The sequence below is a fragment of the Fundulus heteroclitus genome, chromosome 18, assembly GCF_011125445.2.
Source record: "Fundulus heteroclitus isolate FHET01 chromosome 18, MU-UCD_Fhet_4.1, whole genome shotgun sequence".
NCBI classification, from domain to species: Eukaryota; Metazoa; Chordata; class Actinopteri; order Cyprinodontiformes; family Fundulidae; genus Fundulus; species Fundulus heteroclitus.
The window spans coordinates 11,982,024-12,007,726 of record NC_046378.1 but is presented as its reverse complement, the minus strand read 5'-3'; the positions used below and the strand labels follow the sequence as shown (position 1 = coordinate 12,007,726).

General features: G+C 39.2%; 1 protein-coding gene across 2 annotated transcripts in view; it reads right to left on the bottom strand.

Annotated features, from left to right (window-relative positions):
* The window catches only part of lekr1 (leucine, glutamate and lysine rich 1), a 157,977-nt gene that overhangs the window by 106,883 nt on the left and 25,391 nt on the right, over positions 1-25,703 (bottom strand). The window contains exons 1-2 of one of the 2 annotated variants that reach the window (XM_036149972.1): positions 17,492-17,741; positions 12,187-12,290 (exon numbers count right to left, since the gene is read on the bottom strand). In XM_036149972.1, the coding sequence (XP_036005865.1) occupies positions 12,187-12,290; positions 17,492-17,495 (108 nt within the window). In that variant the 5' untranslated portion in view covers positions 17,496-17,741. Of the gene's footprint in view, positions 1-12,186; positions 12,291-17,491; positions 17,742-25,703 lie in introns of those variants that run through there. The other variant, XM_036149971.1, reaches the window with a different exon arrangement.

Below are 25,703 nucleotides of genomic sequence, written 5' to 3'. Positions count from 1 at the left end.
CCAGTACTTGCACGTATTTACTCCTATGATTTGCTCTTCATTTGTTTGGATATTGCCTAATGCTTTTCTCCTGTCCTGTTAGCCCACTTCACTCTTATTTTGGGCAGAAGAAGAAAAGTGCTGTGGTAGTTACTTCACACAGAATATTCTATGGCAGCCTTGACCATGGATCATCTACCATACAAAGAGTAGCCAGGGAAAGGCACGGCATTCCAGGGCACAAACAATAGAGAATACCTGGCAGGCGAGGGTCTATACATCTCCATCATGTTGCGTGTCATTGGGGGGAGGGGGATTTGGGAACACTTGCTCACATTTGTATCAATCTGTTTAGTATATTTTATACAACAACATATATTGTTTACTATAGCTTCCCAATTTACAACTGAATAGCAAAGTTTTAGGTCAGCCTAGGAGGCAACCGCCTCTTCTTTAGAGAAACTACTTACTAAATCATAATAGGTAACACTGTTTACATTGATAATACAGAAACATAGCACATGTAATCTGCACTGTAACTGTCAAGTAGGAGACGACCGTTTCCTGTTTCAAGGTGTACCTTGGTTCTAAAAGGGTCAGTATTTCAAAATTGCTCAACTTTCTGTCGTACCATTCCTTCAAAAAAAATCTAGAAAGGAGATGTCAAGAAAAGGGCTGGAGATTTTTCCAGCTGTACGCATCATACAATAATGTTCTTCGTCCAATACTTGTTGCTCTCACTCACAGTCAGCTGGCCTAAAAAGGGAGGGGGGGGGGAGACGTTTTCTCTGACAGAAAATAAAACCCTAAAATAAGAAGTTGGCTGTTTAAAAATGTTTTACGAGGAGGTCATAAAAAGCAAATACAGTCATGGCCTGAATTCTGACTCTCTTCAAAATCATGCAGTTTTGAAACACAAGCTGGCAATTAAAGGCACGAGGTAGCATGTCAGTCTGTAAAACAAACAGCGCACTACAGGTTTTCTGTGAGGAAAAAATAACCTACAAATTAGCCACATTAAATAGACCATTTATTTTACTGCAGTTCTCCTCCTAATGGTTATATCTGTTGAGAAAAAAAAAATCCAATAACTTTTAAAATGCCTTGCTGACTCTAATTGTAACTGAGACTAACTTAGAATTGTAACATTTGACCTCATAATTTCAAATATGGAACTGATTTCATTTAATGAAGGTCATGGGTTCATAAAACAGCTGAATCTCATTCAAAGTGTGTGATTGTTACGCCAATCTGAGTATCGTTTTTATAGCAGAAGTAAGAAACTTCTAAGGAAAACCCAAAGTAGACCGTTCTTTTCAGGTAACCACAACATCAAGCCCACACAGTTTATTACACGATATGTGTCTACGTGCAAAGCATTAAAAACTTCAGACTGGATGTTACTGGATCTTTATACATCGACTGATCACATAATCATTTATAGAGTGGAAGTGCTTTAATGGTTGCTAACTGTTTGGTAAAGATTAATCTCAACAAATGATTAGATTTTTATGTTCTTTATAACTCTTTTCTTAGGCAATTCATATTCAACATCTACATGTATTACTAAATTTCATACATATGCCGATGACACACAATTTGATAGAAACAAATAAATTAGAATAGAATTGTACAGTCATGCAAATTGCAGTTTCCTCACATCGTTCTGTAAATCAGCTGCTGTCTTTTCTCAATTTAACTTGAATATTGCATTTTTTACACAACAAATGCATTTTTACCTGAATATGCCATATTATCAATTAATAATAGCACAATATTTGTTTAAGTTTCTGATAAGTGCCTTCTCTTCTACTTTACAACTTAACTTAAAATTAGCTTTTTTTTACCATTTTATTCCTTAATCTAATGTAGAACTCTGGTTTATCCTATCGATGTGTTTTGCCACTGTCACACTTGAATTTCTCGCTTGTGGAACAATAAAGGTATTGCAATCACAAAGTGCTTTACAGAGTGTAATAAATACCAAATGGAAATATCACAAGCACAGCTTACAAGGATAACGTCAAAAACACGTACATTTAAGTAAACGCTTCTCTAAATAAAAGTGCCTTCAGCTGCTTTTTAAAGGATTCAACAGTCGGCCACACAGAGAGACAAGGTCAGGGTATTCAACGGTCTGGGGGTACAGCTGAGAAGGACAGCTACCCTCAAGTTTTAAACCGGATCTTAGGAACCTCCAGAAGGTTTTGGCCCGAGGATCGGAGAGTGCGGCCAGAAGAATAAAGGTAAAAGATGGCTGATACCGCGACACAAAGTGAGAAATATTTCAGAGAGTCTAATGATGTTTTTCTTTATATCACTGCCTTACACTGACGGAGTGGGTGACTCCTCAGGAATTATTCAATCAAATACTATAGATTAATGACATTCTTCACTTTCTTCCATCTATGGGATGTGTAAAATCTACTGTCACCCTAACATTTGGATTTCTTATCTGAAACTTTTTATTTATTTTTTCCCTTTATTGGAAACACTGAATTATGAGTGAATAATTAATTGTGCTATACAAGTAATAAATATCATAACGACTATCCCATCTACCTTTGGGGAAGTTGATCTAAACAATATTCTACAGTGTAATCAGCAGCTGGATATGTGAGTTGTTTATTTAGAAAAGCGAGTAAATTGATGAAAAATTTGGCTTATGATGCTTAGACTGATGGGCTCTAACTGAAAGCTACATAAGTATATCTGAAGAGCCAATAATGAGGGCAATACAGCACAGACTGTCCGAAACTTGACTCCTACATCATTAATAACAAAGACATCATCACATTATATACATTTTGCTATCACAGCCATAGAAACCCAGGATTATACTCGGAAGGCTCTCCTTTCAGGGCAAAGGTTTCAAAAGCCAGACGTAGTCTAGACTGGTGATGAAGACAGGACAGCAAGCCAACCAGTGGAAAAACAGAGGAAAACAAAAAGACAGGGGGATGATGTAGTCTGTTACATTAATCAGATTTAGCAGACAACACATGTGCTTCCGTGGGCCCCACTGGACCATGCTTCGCAAGGCATGGCTCGGCACGGCATGCCACAGGAACTTCAGAGCCCTGGACAGATAACCCTATCTGAGCTGTGTGTGTTTGTCTGTCTGCTTTTCTTTTTTGCCCTGTGTTTTCTATTTTTAATGAAGGTTCTGAGTCAATGAAATTGTTTTTAACTATTTATTTCCCGTTCAGACTACTTGATCAGATTTTATGACATACGAGAGAGAAAACTGATTCTGCTTGAGCATAAGAAAAAAAGCTGCCTTTGGTGTTGAACATATTCTTCTAAAGACTGAAAAGAGCAGAGTCTGATTTCACGTTTCACAGAAGCTTAAAATCTTCAAATGTAGCCTGAAGACTGAGTGAGTTGCAGTAAACTGAGCAACTGATGACCTTTTGATGGACTTTGGTTACTGATGACTTCCAGACACCCCAGAACACAGAGAGAGATATTTCTAAAGTTAGGAGGTACAGCCTCCCCCGGTAAAGAGGTGTCCATCCATTCAACCAACTGTAGGTTGGAAAAGCTTAGACGAGAAGCTATTTTGTGTTTTCCATCATATTTACTCCTCAGGAAAACAGGAAGTTGTAGGTTACAAGTTAAAAGTTCTTTCACGCTCTCATAACTTTAAAGCGTTAAAAAATTCAAGATGTTTTTTATTACATAGAGTTTTAGGAATTGTGGGGTGCTTAAAAATAAAGAAATCTTTGTTTATATAAGCAGGATTTGTTTTAGGCCTTATAAACATCCTTATGAATGAACGCGGAAAGCATTGTGTATAGATAAATGTCAAAAAAGCACCCATTTAAACTGTGAAAACACCGGATAAAAAAAATGTCCCAACAATAAAACATTCTTGAAAACAATAAGCGATCGTTCATCAGAACTATGAAGGAGCAACTTCTTCCACCTTCACAGTCTCTCTGCAGGACTATAGAACAAGATCTGCAAAACACATCTGCAAATTAACCTTAAGTTATGAAACTTCAGACAAAATTGACATTTGCACTAGGTTTTAGACAATAGGCTACCATCATTTAACACCCCATTAAATGCTCATTTCTTATTAAAAAAAAGGAAAGAAATATTCACAAATTGATATCTGATCTTTTTCCATTCACCTCTGGAAATAAAGTGCTCCAATTGCAGTTAAACTCCAAAAACGAGGTAATAAACAAAAGCTGATTATTACTACAGAGGCCCGAGATTTAAAATTTAAAGCAGAGGAATATCAGCGGTCAAATGAGACATCCTGCCAAGGTGAGAGGGAGGAAAAAGAAACAGCTGAACATGTGTTAGTGTTGCTATAACAACAAACTTTCAATCCAGAAAGTTTTTTCTCCTTTTACTTTATTTCCCTTTACCTAAAACGCAGTCTTACCCTTCAGACTGAGGGTTTGAGGCATAAAAAAAAAAAGTTTTCACATAGCAGATTTAAATGCCATTTCTACTCTCATGGGGTGACAGTCAACAGAGAGGTTGATCACTTTTGAATATAGAACTAAATGACAGAAACCTTAAAATGTAGAAATATTTACCCGACCTAGAAGAATAAGAAGTATAAATTTGCTGGTTTACTTGTGCTGACATTTAAACCCTTATGGTTGGATTAACCACTGCATGAAAGCCTCAGCATTCTTGTTTACAAGAATTTGAGGTAAAAATGCTGTATGTTATCATAATCTACATTTTATAATGTATGTCTATTTATTAGTTCAGCCATCAAGCAATTACTGATACTTCGTAAGAATTCACTAAAAAATTATGAATACATTTCAAAGCCTCTAACTAATTAGACACATTCTTTTAATCTCGTTCCACAAATAGTTCAAACAGAAAGTCATAATAATGTTGGATAAAATAGTCATAAATGTCCCGCTGCTTGCTACTGGCTGCCTGCTGACAGATGTTTAACTGCTGGTGTTTACCTTTATGTTTATGCATTTGGTACATGCCTTCATCCAAAGCCACTTACAGATGAGATATCAATGCTGTTAGTATCAAAGCCAGCAATAAGCTACTCAAGAGGAAGACCACAAGTCTCATTTTTAATCATCCTGATCAAATCAATAGATGAACAATCACTGAAATCTTTTAATTCAACAACTATCTGTTAAGCTAGCCTAAAAAAATGTCTGGAACAAGTTGCGGCTCTTGTTTCTCTCTGTTATTTTTGCGTTTTTATCGCAAAAATAAGTGCCATTTTCAGATGAGGTTTACCCGTCGTCTTGTTTCTTCTAATCCTACTCCTCAATAGTAACTCAGAAGGTCACTGAGTAATGGCAGCACATCATCCAAACCAAACAGCTACCCTGTCAGGTCTAGCAGCTGTCTCATAAAACCCAGAGTGACCCTGCAGCGACCTATGAACCGTCTTGCATTACTGTCATCATGTATTACCCGGACCCAGACAACACCTATGAAAATATTGTACAATAATCCCCCTGCTGCCTCTAACTTATCACAGCAGATCACCTCACGAACCCAACCCTCTTTGCTTTCATTTTTCTTCCGTTAGAAAACCCCTCCCGTAAAAATGGACAGAGTAGTATGCAGAAGCCAAAGAGGAAAAAGATGTTAATGAAAGAGGGGAAAGTAAAGGAGCAAGTCTAAGACAAGCGGATTACGATACCAGACTTGACACACGAGCTGCCAAGACCCAGAGACCACCTGGAAAACGGGGGAATGATTCAGGTGTGAAGATATCTATTATTTAGAGAAGAGGTGAACTGGGGGAATACAGGAAAAACAAAGGTGGAGACAAGGCAAGAAAGGAGAGCTGGAGACGATGGTATAATTTACAAGAACAGAAGGCTTCTGCCTCCTCTCCTCTTTTCCTCAGGAAGATCATTAAACATTGATGACCCAAATGAAATGACACCAAATGCAGTGGAGTGGTCATATTTGGACAAACGATGGTGTTAGAAGCAGAAAATAACTAATTTTTATCACTGACAAGTTCCTGTCATGTCTTCTCTGTGACAACTAATACCTTTCTGTGGCCAAAAAAGCAGAACTCTTTCAGAGGGCAGCCTGCCTGTCGTTGTATAAAAGATGGTGAAAGGTTTATCATGAGGCGCCATTCCTCCACTGCCTTTGATATTTGAGACGGCAAGGCTAATGTTGCTAAGTATATAACAGTATGAATGAATGGGACAAATAAGAATAGCAACAACGAAAGTTGTAACAAAATAATAAGCAAAAACTTTGTTGAGATTTAGTGGGGGCTAGAAAAGCCCCATGACTTAGACAGTGGTGAACACCCAACAGAAAACCATTAGAAATGGACTAAACAAGTCAGTTTTGCATGCACAAATAATATTAGATCCATGACCTCTTATAGTTTGCTTGCATTTAGAGGACCTTTATGTAATTTCCAGTATGGCCTAACTCTGCTAAGTATTACCTAAATCTAACAAACTGTACAAGATTGTTGACTGTCAAGATAAGCTCCAAAAAAAAAAACTTCCCAGACATGAAATTTGGCAATGATAAAAAGCTTGTTCAGTAAAAGAGTCTTTCGTATATCTTAAAAAAATCTTCACCATGGTAAAAACACCTCTATTTTAACCGTGGTTTTCAGGTCGTATTTTTTTACAGCTATGATAAACTATGTCTGATCAGAATACATTTAAATATTATGCTTCTAAATAATTTTTGCCAGGGGACTTTATACAGTTGCGAGTGGTAGCTTTGTCATTGGATTGCGAATTCAATTCAAGCAAAACTTCAGAGGAATCGCTCAGCTCTTACAGACTCAGTGGGACGCTCTCTGTTGTCTCTCTGCGTTTGTGGCTCTAGACTTACTCTCTGATCTTGTTTAAATGTGAGCATCTCGTGCTGTTCCGCTGTGTTTCAGAGCGTCTCTCACAGGTCACGTTTCAAAATTAACAAAAATAAGTGTTGCTTCATTTTTCAATTACTTCTTTCTGCTTCTTCTGGCTCCTTTACACAGAGCTTGCCTTTCTGTGTCTGAAGTGTACGTCTTGTTCTGTTACACAATGTGTTTGAAGTCCTCTGAGTTTGTGACACTAAAGTACTGAATAGATAGTGACAATACCTCATAAAGAACAAGAGGTGCACGAGAAAGGCCTATGGTGTACCCTGCTTGGTGTTCCCAGTAAAAATACCTTGCCCATCAGCCACATAGCGATTTGAATACTGGCCAAGGAGATAGGCAAAGGTCTTCTAAGTTTGAATGTCAGTTTGGTAAGTTGGGGAAAACTCTTTAATCGTAGGGGTGTAAAGGTACATGTATCTGTATCAAAAATGTACAAACAAGGCAAATAAATTCAATTCAATTAATTTCATTTCAATTTATTACGATTCAATACATATGTCTATTTTGGTGTAAAGCTATACAAGATTCCAGTTTCTCTTGCCAACCTTCTTTAAGAGTATTCTTCAAAGTCAGACACTATCAAGAGATCTAACCATGGGTGATTTTATCAGTGGTTTTAAAAAAAAATCTTGCAACAATGTCAGAAAGAAGGAAAGACAAGCTGACAAGATGAAAGTGTCAAACCGTGTAACATTAAGGAACAATGTCTTAAAAGGGAACAGGTATGTGGTTCTTCTTTTTAAACCTAATCCCCATGGTGTAATACCTGACTTTTGTGGGGTAATAAAAGCAAGAGTTATTTACAGGACATGAACCGTGTGCCAGTTCATATCCGACAGGGGGTAGTTTAGTACCTGCTTTGAAAAAACAACAATTTAAAGGAGGAATAAGTAATAAGTAATAATGGCACCTAGTGGCTCAAAACAGAACAACAGCCTGCCAAAGACAACAATCTAACATGCCATTTCTAAACGGTGTGTTGCTGTTGTGAAGCCCCACTGAATTTTTACTTCCACAGGATAGGTCTATGGCGTTGTATTCTCTTCTATTTCTGGTCCACTTCTCTCACTGGCTTCCATGTTTGCAGGCTGCCGCTCCTTTCCAAAAATAAAATACCAAATGCTGTGCTCTGTTTTGGGAATCCTGGGAACTTACATATGATTGGCTCAGGAACCAGGAAGTAAACATGGGCTACACACTAAACCAAAGTAGTTCCGAACCATACCTCTAACTTTTAAAGGAGAAAAACCCGACTAAAACATTGTTGATGGAGAGGACTATTTGTTTATAGGGAATGTTACTTCCATCCTGCGTGACACACGAGAATGATTTTGGTTAATTTTGCAGTAGATTTCTTACTTATTGCTCCTTTAAAGTAATCTTTGATTTGTTCAATATCTCCTATAATAAATAGACAACAATGGCTATGCACAAGGATAGGAAATAGTTTTTATGGATATGAAACGGAAGTAAAAATGAACAAAATGACAGTGCATGGATATGAAATGGAGTTAAAGAATTACTAAGGGCCAAATTGACTGAAGAATTTCAAGCACAAGCTGAGAGTTATAGAGCCATGATATGAAGCTCCTCCTCATCAGCATTTTAGCCATCAAATTATACCAGGAAGTACTCGCTAGTTTTCCACAACTTGCCCAGTGCTTTTGCCGTCGCCCTCAATAACTCTGTAGTAATGATAATCTGAAAACAAGAACAGTATAGTTCAGGCACAGTTAATAGTTCAATAGTTGCATATTCTATGTTTTATCTTTCCTTTTTGGAAAATAAATTCAGCAAGTTTTTTTGGCAAAATTGTTATGATTTCATTTTAAAAACTTACCAAAGGTACATACTGTGCCTTAATTCATGTGTTCCGTTATATCCCTATTTTGGTAGAGGTCCTCAGTGACACGGACTCATACATTGCTAAGATCAACATTACCCATGAGTCAGCACATTAAGTTTATAGTCCATAACAGAGTCCGATCATATTCTTTGGTTGCTGAACTATAACTGCTCATTTCCCCTTAAGAAACACAAACTGACTACCCTTTCACGATGACTCAACACATTCAGGCTAAATGGCAACACAAATATTGCTGTGTGAGTAACATACATAATTCTAACATACCTTTACAGGTATAACATTTGCATGTATTAAAATACGGATAAATAAAATTGAAAACCAGCAGCTAGTTCCCTCTACGCAATGTTCTCGCTGAAGAGAGATGAGTTTGCAATACTTCCAGTTGTTGATCTTGGCAACGCAGGAGAGAAGTCGTTTGACATTAAGACCTGCATTGTTGGCGTTGTCAGTCCCAGTTTTAATATGTGTGTGTATTTCGGCTAGATCCCAGAGGGAGTACGCTGTGTAGCCACAATAAACTGGCATGAAAGTTCAGAGGAAATATATGTGCTTGAGTCAGTGCCTGAATGTGTGGGTGGAGGGTATGGCGTGTGTGTGTGTGTGTGTGTGTGTGTGTTTGTAACCGCAGCACTCCCTCTCAGCAGCCCACCATTAAACCTCAGTGCCAGCCCTTTCCCAGCCCACCAGGATTAACAGCACTTAAATGGGCCTGTTAGTACACCACCTCCTCCTTGCCTCCCACTCCGACCAGTGTGCTGTGCTGCCCACGGCGCTGAGCTCACAGTGCCCACTTCCTTTGTTATTTTGTGTTCTCCGCTCGACCCCAGCCACCTGAACCTCCTCTAATAAATGGTGTTGAAGTGCACTCAGCAGGAGGCTAAGATCTGAACATCCTCAGTTTAGTATCTACCGGAATCTGAGCAGATGACAGAGGGAGGTAAATAAGGTCCTGAGACTAAACCAGATATTCATTTTAGTTCTCTCTCTCCCTCTTGACTTTTTTTGCACAGCAGCAGGATCAAAGACACAAGTATGGACGAGAGAACAGACCCTAAATGTTTTTTTTATTGTCTTTTCACTGTTTGTGTTACAGGGGCAACTACAGTAACTACTAGGAAGGATTTGTGTGTCCACGGGGTTGAAATTGCTATTGTTGCATAATAAAAGCCGCTGCATTGTTCCCAGCCATGAGTTGGCCTCAATGAGACATTCCAGAGATTACTAGAGAGCACCAGACAGAGGAAGTAGGACAGCTAACAGGAAAGAGAGTGCCGAGCACCGAACAACAGGTCTCGCTCATTCTGTGCAGCTCTTCAGACGTGCCATGAGATTTGTTATTAAAAAAAAAACTCGCTTTCAAGTCAATAATTGCAAATTGCAAAGAGATTAAAATGATAATGTCGCTGCACTGAAATAATTGGCAAGGAATAAGCTTCGGATTCCACAGATTCTTCAGTACAGCCTACTGTTTTAGCTGGAGTCATAATAGCACCCTTACACCATTATTGGTATTGGAGATTTATAAAAACGTTTTTTTCATAAATTCATAATTTTTTGCTGCAGCAGAATCTCACATTCTACTTTTGAAATTGAAGAAAATCCCATAGTAAGAAATAATGTCTTTAGAATTGTTAAAACCCTTGCAATTGCGATGTAAACATGGAGTTTGCTACATTTTGCTGGGACCTTAGGTGGCTCAGTGTGATTTGGCCAGTTGAGAATAAAGCATCTTTTACAAAAACAGTTCACTCACACAGCCAGGAAGACGAGAACCTGCCTAAGCTCCGTCTGGCTGTCCATAAAATATGAATCAAGACAGCCATGTCCCACACAAATGTGAGATTTTAAAAATTACGCCTTCATTGTAGAGCCAAAAAAGTGATGTAGTAGAACTGTGCCGGTCACAGTTCTACTACATCACTACTTCAGTATAAAGCGATACATGTAATATGTGTTGGACGTCTCCTATTCTCTGCCTACTTTGTCCTGACAATATGTGTTAATGGCAAGAAATGATGTGTCTGAAAACTAGCAGAATAAAGGAGTATTGAGAGAAAAAACGAGAAGTACCACACTCCACGGAGGATCCTGCATGCAGTGGATATAAAAAAATAATCTACACACCCTTGTTTTTTTGTGCTGTGAAAAAAACATGACCAGACATTTTCTGTTTTGCAATGTTTATGAGAAATAAAACATCTTGGTCAACTGGCTGCATTAGTATGCACACCCTTAAACTGATCATGTGTTGAAGTATCTCTTCATTTTTATCGCAGCGCCCGTTATTTAGGGTGGGAGTGTATCAGCACGGCACACGGCAGATCAGATCACTCGGACCGCCAAGGCATCTCCTGTGCGCAGCCCTCCTCAAATCTCCCCTCGGATTTCCCTGATAAAGGTTTGGGCACTTCCAAAACTTTAATCTTCTTCTGGTGAAGCCATTCTGTCGCTGATTTAGATACATGCGTTGGGTCTTGATGTTGAAAAATTTAATTAATATTTGGCTAAAACCTTTGGGCTAAGCAGTGACTGATATTTGGAAGGGGGCTCAGTTCTTGGTGATTGTCAATACTGCATATTTTCTCCACACGTTGATGACAGTATTCACTGTCTATAATGATAATGTACACCTGATGCCTAAAAAAGTATATCAAACCTTTCTTCTGACTAATGCCTTTAGACTATGAGATGCTTCTGCTGCCTTGGAAGCTGTCTACAGACCATGGCTTTTGCTGTTACATGCTTGAAAATGTAAAAAAATAAATCCTCCTGGAACAACTGGAATTTATTTGGGGTCAATCAAAGCGAAAGGCAAAAGAAGGGAAGAGTAACAGAGGATCCACACTCTTCAATTGTAGGCCTTTAAGGCTTTGTTTAACTATTATTGGTCTTAAGTGTTTTTGATGTAGAAGAGAAAAACATTTTCAAATGTATGCCGTCAATCCACGAATGCATTTCTATCATTTATTCAGCTGTTTATTCCTGGAAACCTTGGTCTTTGTGCCTTTTATTACCAGAGAGAGATGTAGACTAGTTCAAAAAGAAAAGCAAGAAATACTCCTGGAAAATTTATACCCATACCATATGGCATAGCATATGGGGATATTCAACTACCACCTGACACTGGCAGGGATAAAAAGCAACATGCCATTGTTGCTATGATACTTTGCGTGTGCTTTGTCTTACAGCAGATGGAAGATTTACCAGAGGAGACATTATCCCGTTTCTTATTCAAATCATATGGATCACTGCAGCATGCACAATTGCCGTGGCATGGAAACACTCAGAACATTTAAATTTCTCACTTGTAATAAAAAATAAGCCCATTTTTTGAAAACATGCGTAGTGTTAGTATCGTCTGCTCTGAAATGGATTTACATTTGTGTGTCCTCAGCTAAGTACATGTGGTAAAAAATCAATGTGTTGAAGAATCTAAAAAAAAAAAGAAAAAAAAAGAAAAACAGCTTTAAACAGTGCTTACCATTTTTATCTCTTCAGGCAGCGGGTAAACCGGAGAGGAATGAAGAAGGGTCTCCATTTGCTCGTCCTCGGCTTGCTTTGCCTCCATGGACTCCTTTTTGTCTCCTAGAAGAAGCAGATTAGTTATATGAAACAATCTACTTCTTCTGATGCTCCAACACTATTAATAATAAACACATGCTGAATTATGTTCACAGATTAGTGCCATTTTCCAGCACCAAACCAAGCTAGTTACCATTTCAAAGGTTGTATCGTACATTTTTCTTACTGCCTATATTAACACAGAATCTATTATACTAAAACAAAAGCTTGAAACATATCAATAATTTATGTGTTAAAAAAAGCATGTTCTGTATTAAACTAATAACTGTTTGTACAAACAGGAATAAGGGTTTGGATAGTAAAATAAGTGCCCCTGGATTTTGATACACACAAAGGATAAGGGGGACAATCATGTCCCACATGTGTAAATTGACTTGTACAATGTGATTATCACCCCATTACAGCTCAGACGGCGTCGGCTTTACTCCTTTGAGGTATGGAAAGTAAATGTGCAAATTAATGACAATTGAATCCTAACAGGAGGTCACTTTTCTTTTTTAACAGCACTTTGAAAAAGAACACTTCACAATTGTCAGTGTGAGGGTCTACTAATATATATATATATATATATCAACAATTGCCCCCTGGGATTATTAAAGTATTTCTGATTCTGATATATATATAGATATATATATATATATATATATATATATATATATATATATATATATATATATATATATATATATATATATATATATATATAGTGTTGGGCCTTCTTCTGGACGGTGTCTGTGAGGACCAGCTTAGGTCATGAGAAAGGATTGTTCTACAGTAGACACAGAGTTAGTGAGGTTGGTAAGGGAGTATGGGGTTGTTCTTTAGAAGTCCACCATCACCTCTATAATCTTGATAAGATTTCATTTCATTTCAAAGTTTATTTGGTAGGGACAGACACACATCGACATAGGCAAACTGAACAAAACAGTGTCATAGTGTAATAGCAACAGCTAATTCGCAGCGCTTGTCCCTAGATGGGCCTTTAAAAAGTACCTCTAAAAATCAAAGTGATAGTCATTTAAAATAGCACAACATAATACTGACAACATCTACAAACAAACAGTGAAACATAGATATATATAAGATGTTTTTATTTGTCATTATACATACAAGGTACATAAAACAAAATTTCATAGATCAGATGAAGAGTTAGCCTGAGCCGCTGCGACTGAGCACGCCGCCACTAATGGCCGACCTGACCAGCATGTCTTTAGTGGCAGGGGAAACCTGCGCAGACACGGGGAGAACAAGCAAACTCCACACAGAAAGGTCCCTGCTGGTTCAAACCCAGGACCTTGAGGCAAGAGTGCTAACCACTCTTCCACCGTGCCGCCAATCTTGAGCGGTTTAAGCTTCAGGTGGTTCTAATTGGACCAGTCAATCCACCTCCCGTCTGTATGTAGCCTCATCGCTGTCCTGGCTCAGACCAGTGATCTCACAGGTGGGTTAGATGAGATGCAGTCATTCGCGTACTGGGAGAAGAGGAGTGGGGAAAAACCCTGGTGGGGGGGTCATCGGTTCTGACGGTTCTTATGCAGGAGAAGATGGTCCCCAGCCTCACCTGCTGCTGCCAGTCAACCAGAAAGCTGATCTACTGACCGGTAGACACCGGCACTGTGAGCTCAGTGAGCTTCTGGTGGAGAATGTCTGGGTTGATGGTGTTGAAGACTGAGCTGCAGTCCACTAACAGGATCCTGGAGTACATCCTGAGTGGTCTAGGTAATGTAGGACGACGTGTAGCCCCAAGCTGACTGCGTCATGTGCCGGCCTGTTTGACACTTTGGGAAAATATGGCCCAGCTATTATTGCATTCTAAACATTGCTTTGCCACATTCACGTTGTGAACACTGATACCTCAGCGATGATATCTTTCCACTCCTTATATATATTTATTCTCTGACCCAGATGGTTTTAGATCGTAAACATGTACTTTTGTATCTGCCTCTCTTTGAATAGCCGTAGGCTGGAGAACTGATGGCTGTTTGAACGAAGGCGCTAATAGGGTTAACGTTTGGAGGTAAGATATTGACTGCTCATGTCTTCCTTTAGAGAAACCCGTTTCAGAAATATGGGAATTATCAGTTTAAAACTGCTGGTGTCAGGTGAAATGTTAACGCTTAATGGTTACCTCTTATGGAATATAATAGTCACGTGGTTATATAGCATATCACAGTACATTCTGAACATCGTGGGTTGACTTTACACATTTTTTTTTTTTTTAAAAACCATAAATATCAAAATATCCTTTACTGTAGGAAACCCCTACACTGCGTAGAAACAAAGCGGCTGTGATTTCTCTCTACAGAACAAACCATTATTGTGCATAGCCCCCGGGAATGAAGATGACCTTTTGCTTTAACAGCAAAGAGCTCATCATTATAGTCCAGTCGTTTAAAATGCATGTCGTTTTTTTTTTTGTAACTGTACACAGAAAACACACTTGAGACGAAGCGCTTGCGTAATGGTTCGGTGTAACAGTGGCTATAAGTGTGGTGGGAAACGTGACCACAGGAGCAAGGAGGAAAACACGCACGCAAGTTGAGCCTGGCCTATTTCTGTCTATCTGCTGGTGCACACTCTCAGGTTAGTCATCCATCAGCGTTTTTAGTGAATGGAGAGGCCCTCACAAAGCACCAGATGGAAACAGAGTGAGACAACATTGCCGAAATGTACAGCGATGTGAACGGCACGCACGGTAGGACAGACGTTGCCATAAAAATCTGAGAATCGCTCAGACAAATGCAGGTTCCCTTTGATTTGGGAACCTGACACGGTGGGACGTATCAGAAACAGCCACCGCATCGGTGTCTTCCGCGTTCACACGCCCCGACGCGGGACACGCGAACCGAGCCCAATCAGGAGGAGGCCTCGTTGCTCACGCACTCTAATATCCTGATTGGGCCCCCTGCTGTCTCCAGGCTCCGCATTTAAAAGCGCAGCTTAGATCCTCAACTGCTTGGCTCACGCGGCACAGATAAATTAGTCACGCTTTGTGACAGCAGTAAGCCGGCCCGTCATTTTTAGACGGATTCAAAACCGGAGGGGCTGATTTTGCATGACAACTTTTCCCCTGTGATATCATCTGTTTTAGTCTCGGCCGAGCCATTTATCATTCTAAAGAGCGAAAGCAAGAGGCAAGCTCATCTGTTCTGCAGGGACGCGCGCATGAATATACAACTTGAGGGTCCGCAGTTTGGCCTTGGGGTAAGAAGAGAGGCGCTGAGGGGCAATAGTCATTTAGACGCTAAGGATAAGAGGAAGCAAGGAGAGTATACGTCCACAACAGGCTCCAGCCTGAGCTGTGTGATACAATTTACTCATGAAAAAAAAAAAAAAAACTTCACCCCTGCGGCTTTGAAACGCGGCTCCACTATGACTTGCAAAATGACTTCTTTTTTTTTTACGTTTTGGTCACACCATGACCACAAGCTTCAGAGTGTTTTATTTTTTATTTTATCTGACAGTCCAACACCAAGTAGGCCATCATTCTGCAGTGGATGGAAATTGATACATGGTCTTCCATTATTTCTTTATCTTTTACTTCTTTATGACTAAAAAACCCGAAACGTGCGGCACACTTATGTATCGGACGGGTTTCTGTCGAGGAAAGGTCGGGGATTAAGTTGTGGAGACATTTAGAGCACAGTGAGGTCATACAACAACATCCCAAGCTTTGGACATCTCAAAGGGTAAATCATCGTCTGAAAAGGGAGCAAATGTGGCGTCACTGCAAGACGAGGTCGCCTAGTCGACCTAAACGGGACCAGGAGGGAGAGCGTTATTCAGGCAAGTTGCTCTAAAGCCCCATAACTCTGGAGGAGCTGCACAGAATCACAGCTCAGGTGGGAGAACCTGGAGGTCAGCTATTGGGACAAATTTAGGATTTTATATAAGAGTGGGAGGAAGAAAGTCACTGTTCAAAGAACACTTGGAGGAGCTCTGTTTAATAAGTACAACAGGCCATGTAAGGGGCACTGCAAACATGACGAAGAAGGTGCGCTGATCAGGTAAAACCATAATCAAACTTGCTTGGCGACGTGCAAAGTGCTCCATGTGACAGAAAACCATGAAATGCCATCACCTTAAAGAGGTGCGTTTTATTGCATGCGTTACTCTGTGGCTGTCTTGAGCTGGCTAAGTGTAGGCATGCATAATGCCACAGGGAGAGCTGCTGCAGTAATACCTCCACACAGCCTATTTCTAATTAGACTACCTTTAACCTTTAGCAAACCGTTTCCCCATTTAAACAACAAACCGTAACATATGTTAGCTTCAGAACATGCTGGTGGGACAGTGAAGGCAATCGAGATTAAGTCAATCCGGTCCTACAGGGCAATTCTGTATGTTGCAAAAAGGATTCCAGCAACAGCAACAACAACAACAAAAAAACATTTGTTGTATTTCTAGCACACAGCTAGAAATACAATGAAATGGTGTCGATCAAAGAATACTCACTTGTTAGAGTGACCTAGTAAAAGTCAAGACCTAAATCTGATTGAGAATCTGTAGCAATACATCAAAACTGCTGCTCACAGACATTCTGTGATCTGAGTAAGCTTCAGTCATTTTCAAAAGATCAGTCTCTGGAAGTGCAAACCTGCACACCTGGAGGCTGAATACAAGCGCACCCAACATTTCTCTGGATTTCATATACATACATTCATATATACAGATACATACATACATACATACATATATAATATAATATATATATATATATATATACATACATATATATATAATATTATATATATATATATATATATATATATATATATATATATATTATATATATATATATATATATATATATATATATATATATATATAACATACATACATATATATATATATATATGTATATATATATATATATATATACATATATATATTAGTGGACCCTCACACTGACTATTGTGAAGTATTCTTTTTCAAAGTTCTGTTTAAAAAAAGAAAAGTGACCTCCTGTTAAGATTCAATTGATGTCTGGAGACTTTTGCCCCCCGTTAAATGACTTGAGACACTGAGTACAAAAAGAGAGAGACCCAGCCGAAACTGGGTTAATTGATGAACCGAGGCATTTCACAGATTTGATCAATTAAATCAGTGCGTTAAAAACACATTTTTCTTTGCAACCATACGAGACCGGAGTCATGTGACTTCTGTCTAGATGCAACAACAACAACAACAAAACGTCGACCTACCCATTATTACTGTCAGTCCTGTGGCGAAAGACGCAAAAGAAAAAAAAAATCCTACAAGACTTCAGAAAGGTCAACAGACTGGAAGAGTTCCCTGCGCCGTTGCTATGGCTACGACGTAACCAGCAGACAAGAGAGAAGCGCGTGACGGTGAGCCACGTAGGCACGGGATGTTACGAGTTCGGCAAAATAAAAGCACGCATTCTCGGCTCCGTTCGCTGAGGATGCTGGGAGCCATCCTTCCACCGGAAGTTTCATCTAACAGTGTTTAATAAAACTATTAAACACTGTTAGAAACTACGAAATAGTAACTGCAACAGGCAACAACAACAACAACAAAAAGTCTCTGGACTTTTTTCCTTTTATGCCTTTTTTGAATTTTATTTGAATTTATTTTTGAGTTTGTGTATTTTTGGGTGAAATTTAATATATCCATGAGTTCTTTCTTTTCATCAGGTCTTATAAACCATTTCTATTAGATCTGTGGACATTTTTGGTTTCCAAGTCAAAATGCATGTTACAACACACTGTTGCAATTTGATTTATTTTCTTCTTATTATTAATTTCTTCCAATTTCCTGGTGAAGAAACCCCTTCGAATATTTATTATTTTCCAAAATGTTTACATGTATAGCTACTGTAAACTTACAAAATTGTATATACGGGATGGAAAAAACAAAATTGTGTGTGTGTGTTTTTTTTTTCCTAAGAATAAATTAAAAAAAATACTTAAGATTGATCCGGTATCTTAGAGAAATTTAATGAATATTTATTACATGATACGAGGTTTGAAATTACCCACAGCATTCGTTTTATATATATATATATATATATATATATATATATATATATATATATATATATATATATATATACACACACATTAAAAATTAAATAGTAAGAGAACCACTACATCTGCCTGTGCTGAAAAAATAAGGGTGGACATTAAATGTTGATTTTCCTTGGCTCTGATAGTACCTCCACACCCCAATAAAAATTCCAATTGAGCATATTGAATTACTGGAATTGTCATGTTTCTGTAAACAAACAAAAAGGATAGGTAGATTTTTTTATTTTATTTTTTAGAAAAAAAAATACATTTAAAGTATGGTATTTACATTGAATAAAACACATTGATGCACTAAGGTTAGGAAACAATGGGCTATTTGAAATGGTAATAACAAAGTTACATAAATCTGCTTTAGAGCCTCGCATGTTTATACACCTCACAATAAAGCCAAGTACTAATGTCAACATAACAACTTTGTGTATTTTGTTGATTGTGTATCTTTTAATAGCAATACTTTTATAGCTTGAATTGCCTTATTTCTATTTCATCTCAATTTATAGCAACATTGACTTTAAAAGAAAAACGTTCCCAGGCAGCCACTATCCCTCGTCTTGTTTGGTCAAATGAGTTTTCCTTTGGCATGTATGATAATTAGACATGCCCACATATTCCACAATTAATAAATTAATGAAACGAAAGAGTAAAATCATCTCATAGTCCACTCTGCAATTGGTGTGGAAGCAGCCCACATTAACCTCTCAAGCAACAGTTAACTGGCAAACAGCCGCTTTATTGTCAGAGGATAGGAGCCTCAGTTGGTTCATTACTTCAATTTTATGCCTTGGCAGCTGGAGGCTTCACATGGTCCTTAATAGACACTGAGGGGTCACAGCTTTGTATGGCAAAGTAACAGTGTATCTAGCAAATAAAGTGATGGAGGTCATCAAACAACTATAGAAAGATCCTACTAATAATTTAATTTACCATTGGATGGTGTCATGAAAACAGGTTTCCAGATAGCCTGATCTTTCCAGGAAACAGGCAACGCCATGAAGTCATGCCATGTGACCTGAAAATGCTTGCATGCTCTGTTTGAGATGTGCGTTTAATTCATTCCCTCAGAAGTAATGTGAAAGAGCAGCCAGACATTCCTGTAGGGGCTGTTACAGGGCAAACTGATTCATGGAACTGGGAGCCTAACAAATGTCCTTTGACAAACATTTTTGCCCTTTTATCATTAGCAGTTCATATTTTTGCATCTAGAAAGAGGTCTTTGTATTATTTTATGATAGTATGATCTAATTTTCCTGTAGGTCTTTGTGATTTTTCGTTTTTGCCTCTTTTCGTGTTTTATTATTGCTCAAATTTTTTCCCTGGGAGACGGTTCTTTGTATGACTTCATTTGGGAAGCGTGTTGGGCTATTTATGGACCAATCAATGAATCATGCAGACGCAGGCTCTCTCATGCAAATTGCCCCCACTCAAATCAAGCCCACCTTCCCTTCTGTCTTTGTTTGTCCTCCATCAGCGGCAGAAACTCATTCAGAAACGTGACGAGAGATGGAAAAAAAAAAATTATGTGCTCAGTTCGAGACCATGAAGCTCCCACTCCCTCGCCCCCTCGCGCATTGATCTGTTTTATTTTTCCTCAAGCATGTGAAATTAATCAGATCCTGGAATATAAAAACTAAAAGGGGCATTTTAAAATGAGCGGTGGCCTTATCATTGTGATGATGTTGAGGTTTATCAGAGTTTGTGTCCTTTTTTTTTTTTTTCTTGTCAGATCCAAAAGCAATTAAAAACAGTCAGATTCCACTAATTGAATTGAATAATTTCCCTCAAAACTATACAGAACAGCTTTTCCTGTCGTGGAAGTCAGTCAAAATCATATCAGGAATATTTCATTTTGAAAAACAATCTAATTAGTTCCTTGTTGGGATTTTTTTATTTTATTTTTTTTTAGTCAAACCACTAGACTGTGTTTTGCACAGTGTCTGTGGCCAAGGCAAATTAACCTAATTTAGAAAGGTGCATCCAGTGTTTTAGGGGCACTGAGCCTGCGGGGACCAGGAGTTTGGCACGCATCGAGTCTGTTTCCGGCACGCTATGTTGTGTGGGGGCAAGTGCATAATGAAGAGCGCTGAGTGTGAGCTTGCGTGCATGTGTCTGCTAGAGAGGGGGGAAAGGAGGAGGAGGGGGGGAAGGGCTACAGTCAATAGGGTGTGTGTGTGTTTGTGTTTGCGTGTGCGTGCCCAGATTTTCGGGGAGTTGGGGCTAAATATGACCCACTAATCTTTTTTGGCATTAAATGAGTAATGTTGTTATGCTTGACATATTTGGGCCCGGAGGGACTCATTCACGCACACAGTAAACTTCCCAAAATCACATTTCCTCGAACAGAGCTGTTAGTGTCTTCAGTTGGGATTGTGTTACTCGGTCTCACAAGACCAGCTCGCAAGTGAGCCCACCTCTGGAAACAACTGCTTGCTACTCACGCCTCCGTGACGTCATGAAACAGAACGCCGTCTGTGGACCTGACACAAGCCCGTCCGCGGGGAACTTTGGCGTAATTTCATCCAGAATGAGAAGCCGCTCTACGCAGCAGAACAATTTCCCTTCACGCGAGTTTATCGGTAGAACAGTCATTTAAAGCAAATGTCCTTTTAGGACACTTTACAAAACAAATGTACATTTTAAATCTGATTAGATTAAACCTAGTTTGGTTAAAATTCAGTTTACATCAATCCATTCCAAGCCAATCCACCGATATATAGTCTTGCAGTTAGTCTGCAGTTACATAAAGTCCATTTAAATCCTCATTATAATACAATACAGTCAAATGCTGTGGCTCATTTCATGAAAATTGGTTTAAAAAAGTTATGGGTTTAAGAAAACTTAATCAACTGCATTGAAATTTACTTGCTTATCCAAACCAATCAACCAATGGTAAGTAACGAGAACCCTTTGACTGGACTAAACCTCCTTCAGTGGCTACTTCCAGATGAGAAGCACAACTATACATACAAAGCACTGAGCCAGGTGTATTTTCTATGGGAAAAAAAACAACAAAGCGAACGGCAGCAACAGCTCAGGAAAACTTTCTATGCGATAGAAAAAAAAATAAACAAAGATAGGTAGCAAGGCACGAAAGGGAAAAAGACAGCTGAACTCGAAAGCGCCGATTCATGAATACTTTCTACGCAAAAGAAAAACATAGACGACATAGTTTGCGGCAGCTGAAAGTGCTTCGGTGACTACCTCTACGAGAAAAACACAAGCATACCTAGAATGCTGAGTCAGGAACACTTTTTTATGGGGAAAAACAAAAAAGAGAAGGCACAAAGATAGGCAGGTCAATGGCTTCATTCAGGAAAAGGACACAGGAACACACAGAACCATCCAGCGGGCAATACTTTCTGTGGGAAAGAAAAACAAAGTTGATAAAAATTGTGCGGACACGTAAAGAGGGTTTTTTTTAATTACAAGGACCCTCCAAAGTTGAGATTGAATTATTATGTTAAAAGTGGAGTTGTAATACGATTCCAGACAGGATCCCTTTGAAGATTTTCCCATCATGCTTTGTCTTTCAGGTCCACATAGTTGTCTTCGCTGAAGCCTCAACTGGGGATCAGATGTGATCAAAGTTCAGAGTTGGTTACCAGGCCTTGTCCTAAGGTGGTTTATGTTCCATTTACGTATATGAACTACCAGGAGTACGGCCATTGAGTTTGCTTTAGACTGAGCATACCTACGGCAGAAGACCAGCAAAAATAAAGATAACCAGCATTCCAATTTTTAAACTGGCACACATAATTATATCTCTTTAGCCACAGCAATCACTGACCTACAAGGCCTCCAACAGAACAATGGAGTCCTTGAAAGTCCATCCATAGTTTCCAGGTGGGCATTGAGTAACTTTATTGATTAACAGTAGCTTTTACTAATAATAAAGCTATTATTTGTAACACAAGCTTTATTGAGTGACATTGTGTAACTTTGGCTGCATCGAGTAACCGGCAGATAAGCGTCTCCTTGCCAAAACATTTCCGTTTCAATTTGTCATCTTCTTGTACATTTATCAAATCCATTTAACCGTTCTAATGAGCTCCGTAGAGGGGAAGAGAAAAGCATTTCAGTGTATGTTTTTTCTTGTGTCAACGCTGACTGACGACTGCAAAGAGACACTTCCTTCATTACCTGCGCTTGCAAAATGAATCATGTAAATTACTGAGTTCTTCACATCACAACAGCTTGCGCCGGTTCTTGAGAAAATATTCTCGGCTAAAAAAAACAATAAAGCATAATGGTTTGCATTGTTTTGTCTACGTGTAGTAAGCTTTTGCCACCATCTGAGGCCAGTAGTGAGCACCAGAAATCACCAGGGTAATCTTTAATTATTATGTTATGTGCTTTGGAAATGAAAACTGACATGACGGCAGTTTCACTGAGAGGCTGTGTGTTGTTTGACCCTCATGGTCTAGTTCCTCTCAGCGGCTTTATTTTGTCCCACAGACCGTTGCTTCTTCTTCTTCTTCTTCTTTTTTCCTTTTTCCCTTTTGCTTGGACATTTCAGAGTGCTTGCACGTATGCCTTTCTGTCTTTTTTGCTTATCTGAAGGACTATTAAATGCTTGCGCATGCGTGTGTGTCTGAGAGAGTGTGTGTATGCCCTGTGTGTGTGTGTGTGTGTGTGCTGAATGGATTTGCATGAGAGCCTGTGGGGTGACCCTGCTCTCTCACGCCAAGGCTTCTGTGGAACAAATAGGACTAGTCGGATGTCGTGACAGCACTCACATCAGTTTAAATAAGAGTGCTGTGCAGCAGTCCTGTGTGTGCGCGCATGCGTTTGTGCTAATGTGTGTGTGTGTGTGTGTGTGTGCGTGTGTGTGTGTAAGCAGTCAGTCAGGCATGCATTTGGTCAGGAAAGCTTTGCAGGGCTTTGCATGTGTGTTTGAGTGAGTGCCTGCATGTGTGAGAGGAGGATTGTGTGTTTGAGCCAGTGAGCATGCAATATCTTGTGAGGTTTGAGGTTATGCGAGGAGGAAGACAGCGATATTAACAGTTTAATGAGCTCAGCGGGGTTCACACGCACTGACACGGAGGCCAGACGCTCCACAGAGTTTTCTTTTTTTTTTTTTTGTGTGTGTGTGTGTTTTTTTGTGGGAAAGGAACTGGTTTGTCTTGTAGGACCGACCTGCCTTTTCTATAAATGAAAACTGTCATGAGGTCAGACAAAGTTCAGCTCAGCATATATCTACCACTACAATGATCTATAATTAGAAGGAAAAAAATAAAAGCATTGAACAGCTAGAGGTTAGATCCAATCCAGGTAGTTTCAGATCGTTTTGACACCAGCAAATGTTTTTATCTTTTCGTTTTCGTCAGCAAAAAGAAATGTTCACTTTTTTCTTTTGTTGATAGTATGCAAATACACTGTTTTTTTGTTTTTTTATGAACTTCCCCAAAACCCTATGTGACACAATGAGGTTCAAAAGGTAACATGTTTACAAGCAATTGTTTCCTGGAATAGACTTTGATTTCCTTCTGCATAATAGGTAGCTCGTAGTGAACAGAAGATAACGTAACCCTCATGTGACAAGGCTTTATTACATAATAGAATAGATAATTACATAATAGAAAAGAAAAGAAACATGAAAAATATTAATTGTAATATTAAAATGAAATAGAAATTGGGCTAAAGACGGGATCTGTGAAGGTCTTATGCCTCCCTGCGCCATGGTCCTCTATAAAAATTGAGAATATCACAGAGGGAGGGTCAAATATAACAGGGGTCAGGGTTTTGGAGATATTTTGTAAGTGACATAATAAGGTGACTATCTGTGGAAAAGCCAAATCTCAGATGAATTTCAGAAGTTTTATCATGTTGGGATTTCATATAAGAGGGTGAGGTGAAGGAGTAACAGACATTCGAAAGTGGCATGCTGGGATAAAAAGTGCTATTAATATGAAAAGGCATTGGCTAGTTACGGTTTCATGGTATATCACAATAGGAAAAAGTCAACAGTCTCAAAACCACAAAAAAATATTGCTATCATACCGTTCCTGGTATACAAGCATTTTTTCTTTATGTCTAGTAAGAGAGAAAGTGGAGGTGGCCATGTGCAACCGCAGTATCATGACCCCTCCTCCTGTGTACCTTTGTATATAGCGGCTCAGGTTGTATGACGGCTGAAGGCGGTAAATATCTGAAACTTCCCCCCATCTAAATGGACATTTCGGCAACAGCTTGGAGGAAGTGAGTTCCCCATACAGACTGTGGCAGCCAGAGGAGGCAACAGACTTAAGATGATAGCGTATCTACGGGAGCACCGCCCATCGCTATTTGCTAAAAGCTAAAGGTAAAGTTAGAGCCGTCTACTAAATGAATGACGTAACTTTAGCAGCAGGCTTTAGTGAACCAAAAACCATCGCCGTGTTGCTGAGGCAGACAGCTTGGTGATTGTCCTGGAGTGTTTTGGAGCTGCTGGGTTGTGTATTTGATTAGCTTTGAGGGGCTAAAGTACAGAGGGCCCCTGTAGCTTTAGCTGAGCTGCTCTTTAGTTGAACACGCATTGTGTATACATACGTTGACACTTGGCATTTCTGTTGTTTCTGTTTCCAACGCTTTCTATAAATCTGTAGCTGAGAGGAAGCGTCTGGATAAGCTCATCAGGAGGACCAGCTCTGTCCCAGGATGCCCCCTGGACCCAGGGCAGGGTGTGGGAGCCTGCGTTTCTCACCCCATGCATGGAGCTGTTGCTGAGCTGGAGAGCTCTTTCAGTGACAGACTACTGCATCCTGGATGCTCAAAGGAGCGCCTCTGCAGGTCCTTCATCCCAACTGCTGCCAGACTTTATAATCTCTGCTGCTCACAGCAGAATCAATAACTGTTTACAAACATGTCAATGGTTCCACAGGCTGTTGATCGGATCACTTGATCTCAGGTGCTAATGTCCATTTGCACACGATTTTAGCTTCTCTAAGGTGTTTGCTTGTACAATCATGCGTATTGCTGACATTGTTCTGTAAATCTGTCTTACCCATAGTTCCGAGGTTCTCAGACTTTTCCTGGACAGGGACCCCTTTAGAATCCTCATACTGATAGTATTTTGTTTATATATATATATATATATATATATATATATATATATATATATATATATATATATATATATATATATAAATACACCTACTATTAGGTGTAGATTAGGTGAAGATTAGTTCCTCATTCTCCATAAAGCCAAACTCGATGTAACTGTTGTCATTCTTCCTAATTTTAGCTGATTTGGCTTTTACCTGACTTAATGAAGTGGACGGAGTTAAGCATTTGTCCATTGTGTCACTTAGCTCAACCCCGAGGCATCCTCAGCATTGCCTCCTCAGGCCTGACAGCATGCGTTTCACAGACATCCAACCCGCTGTTTGCG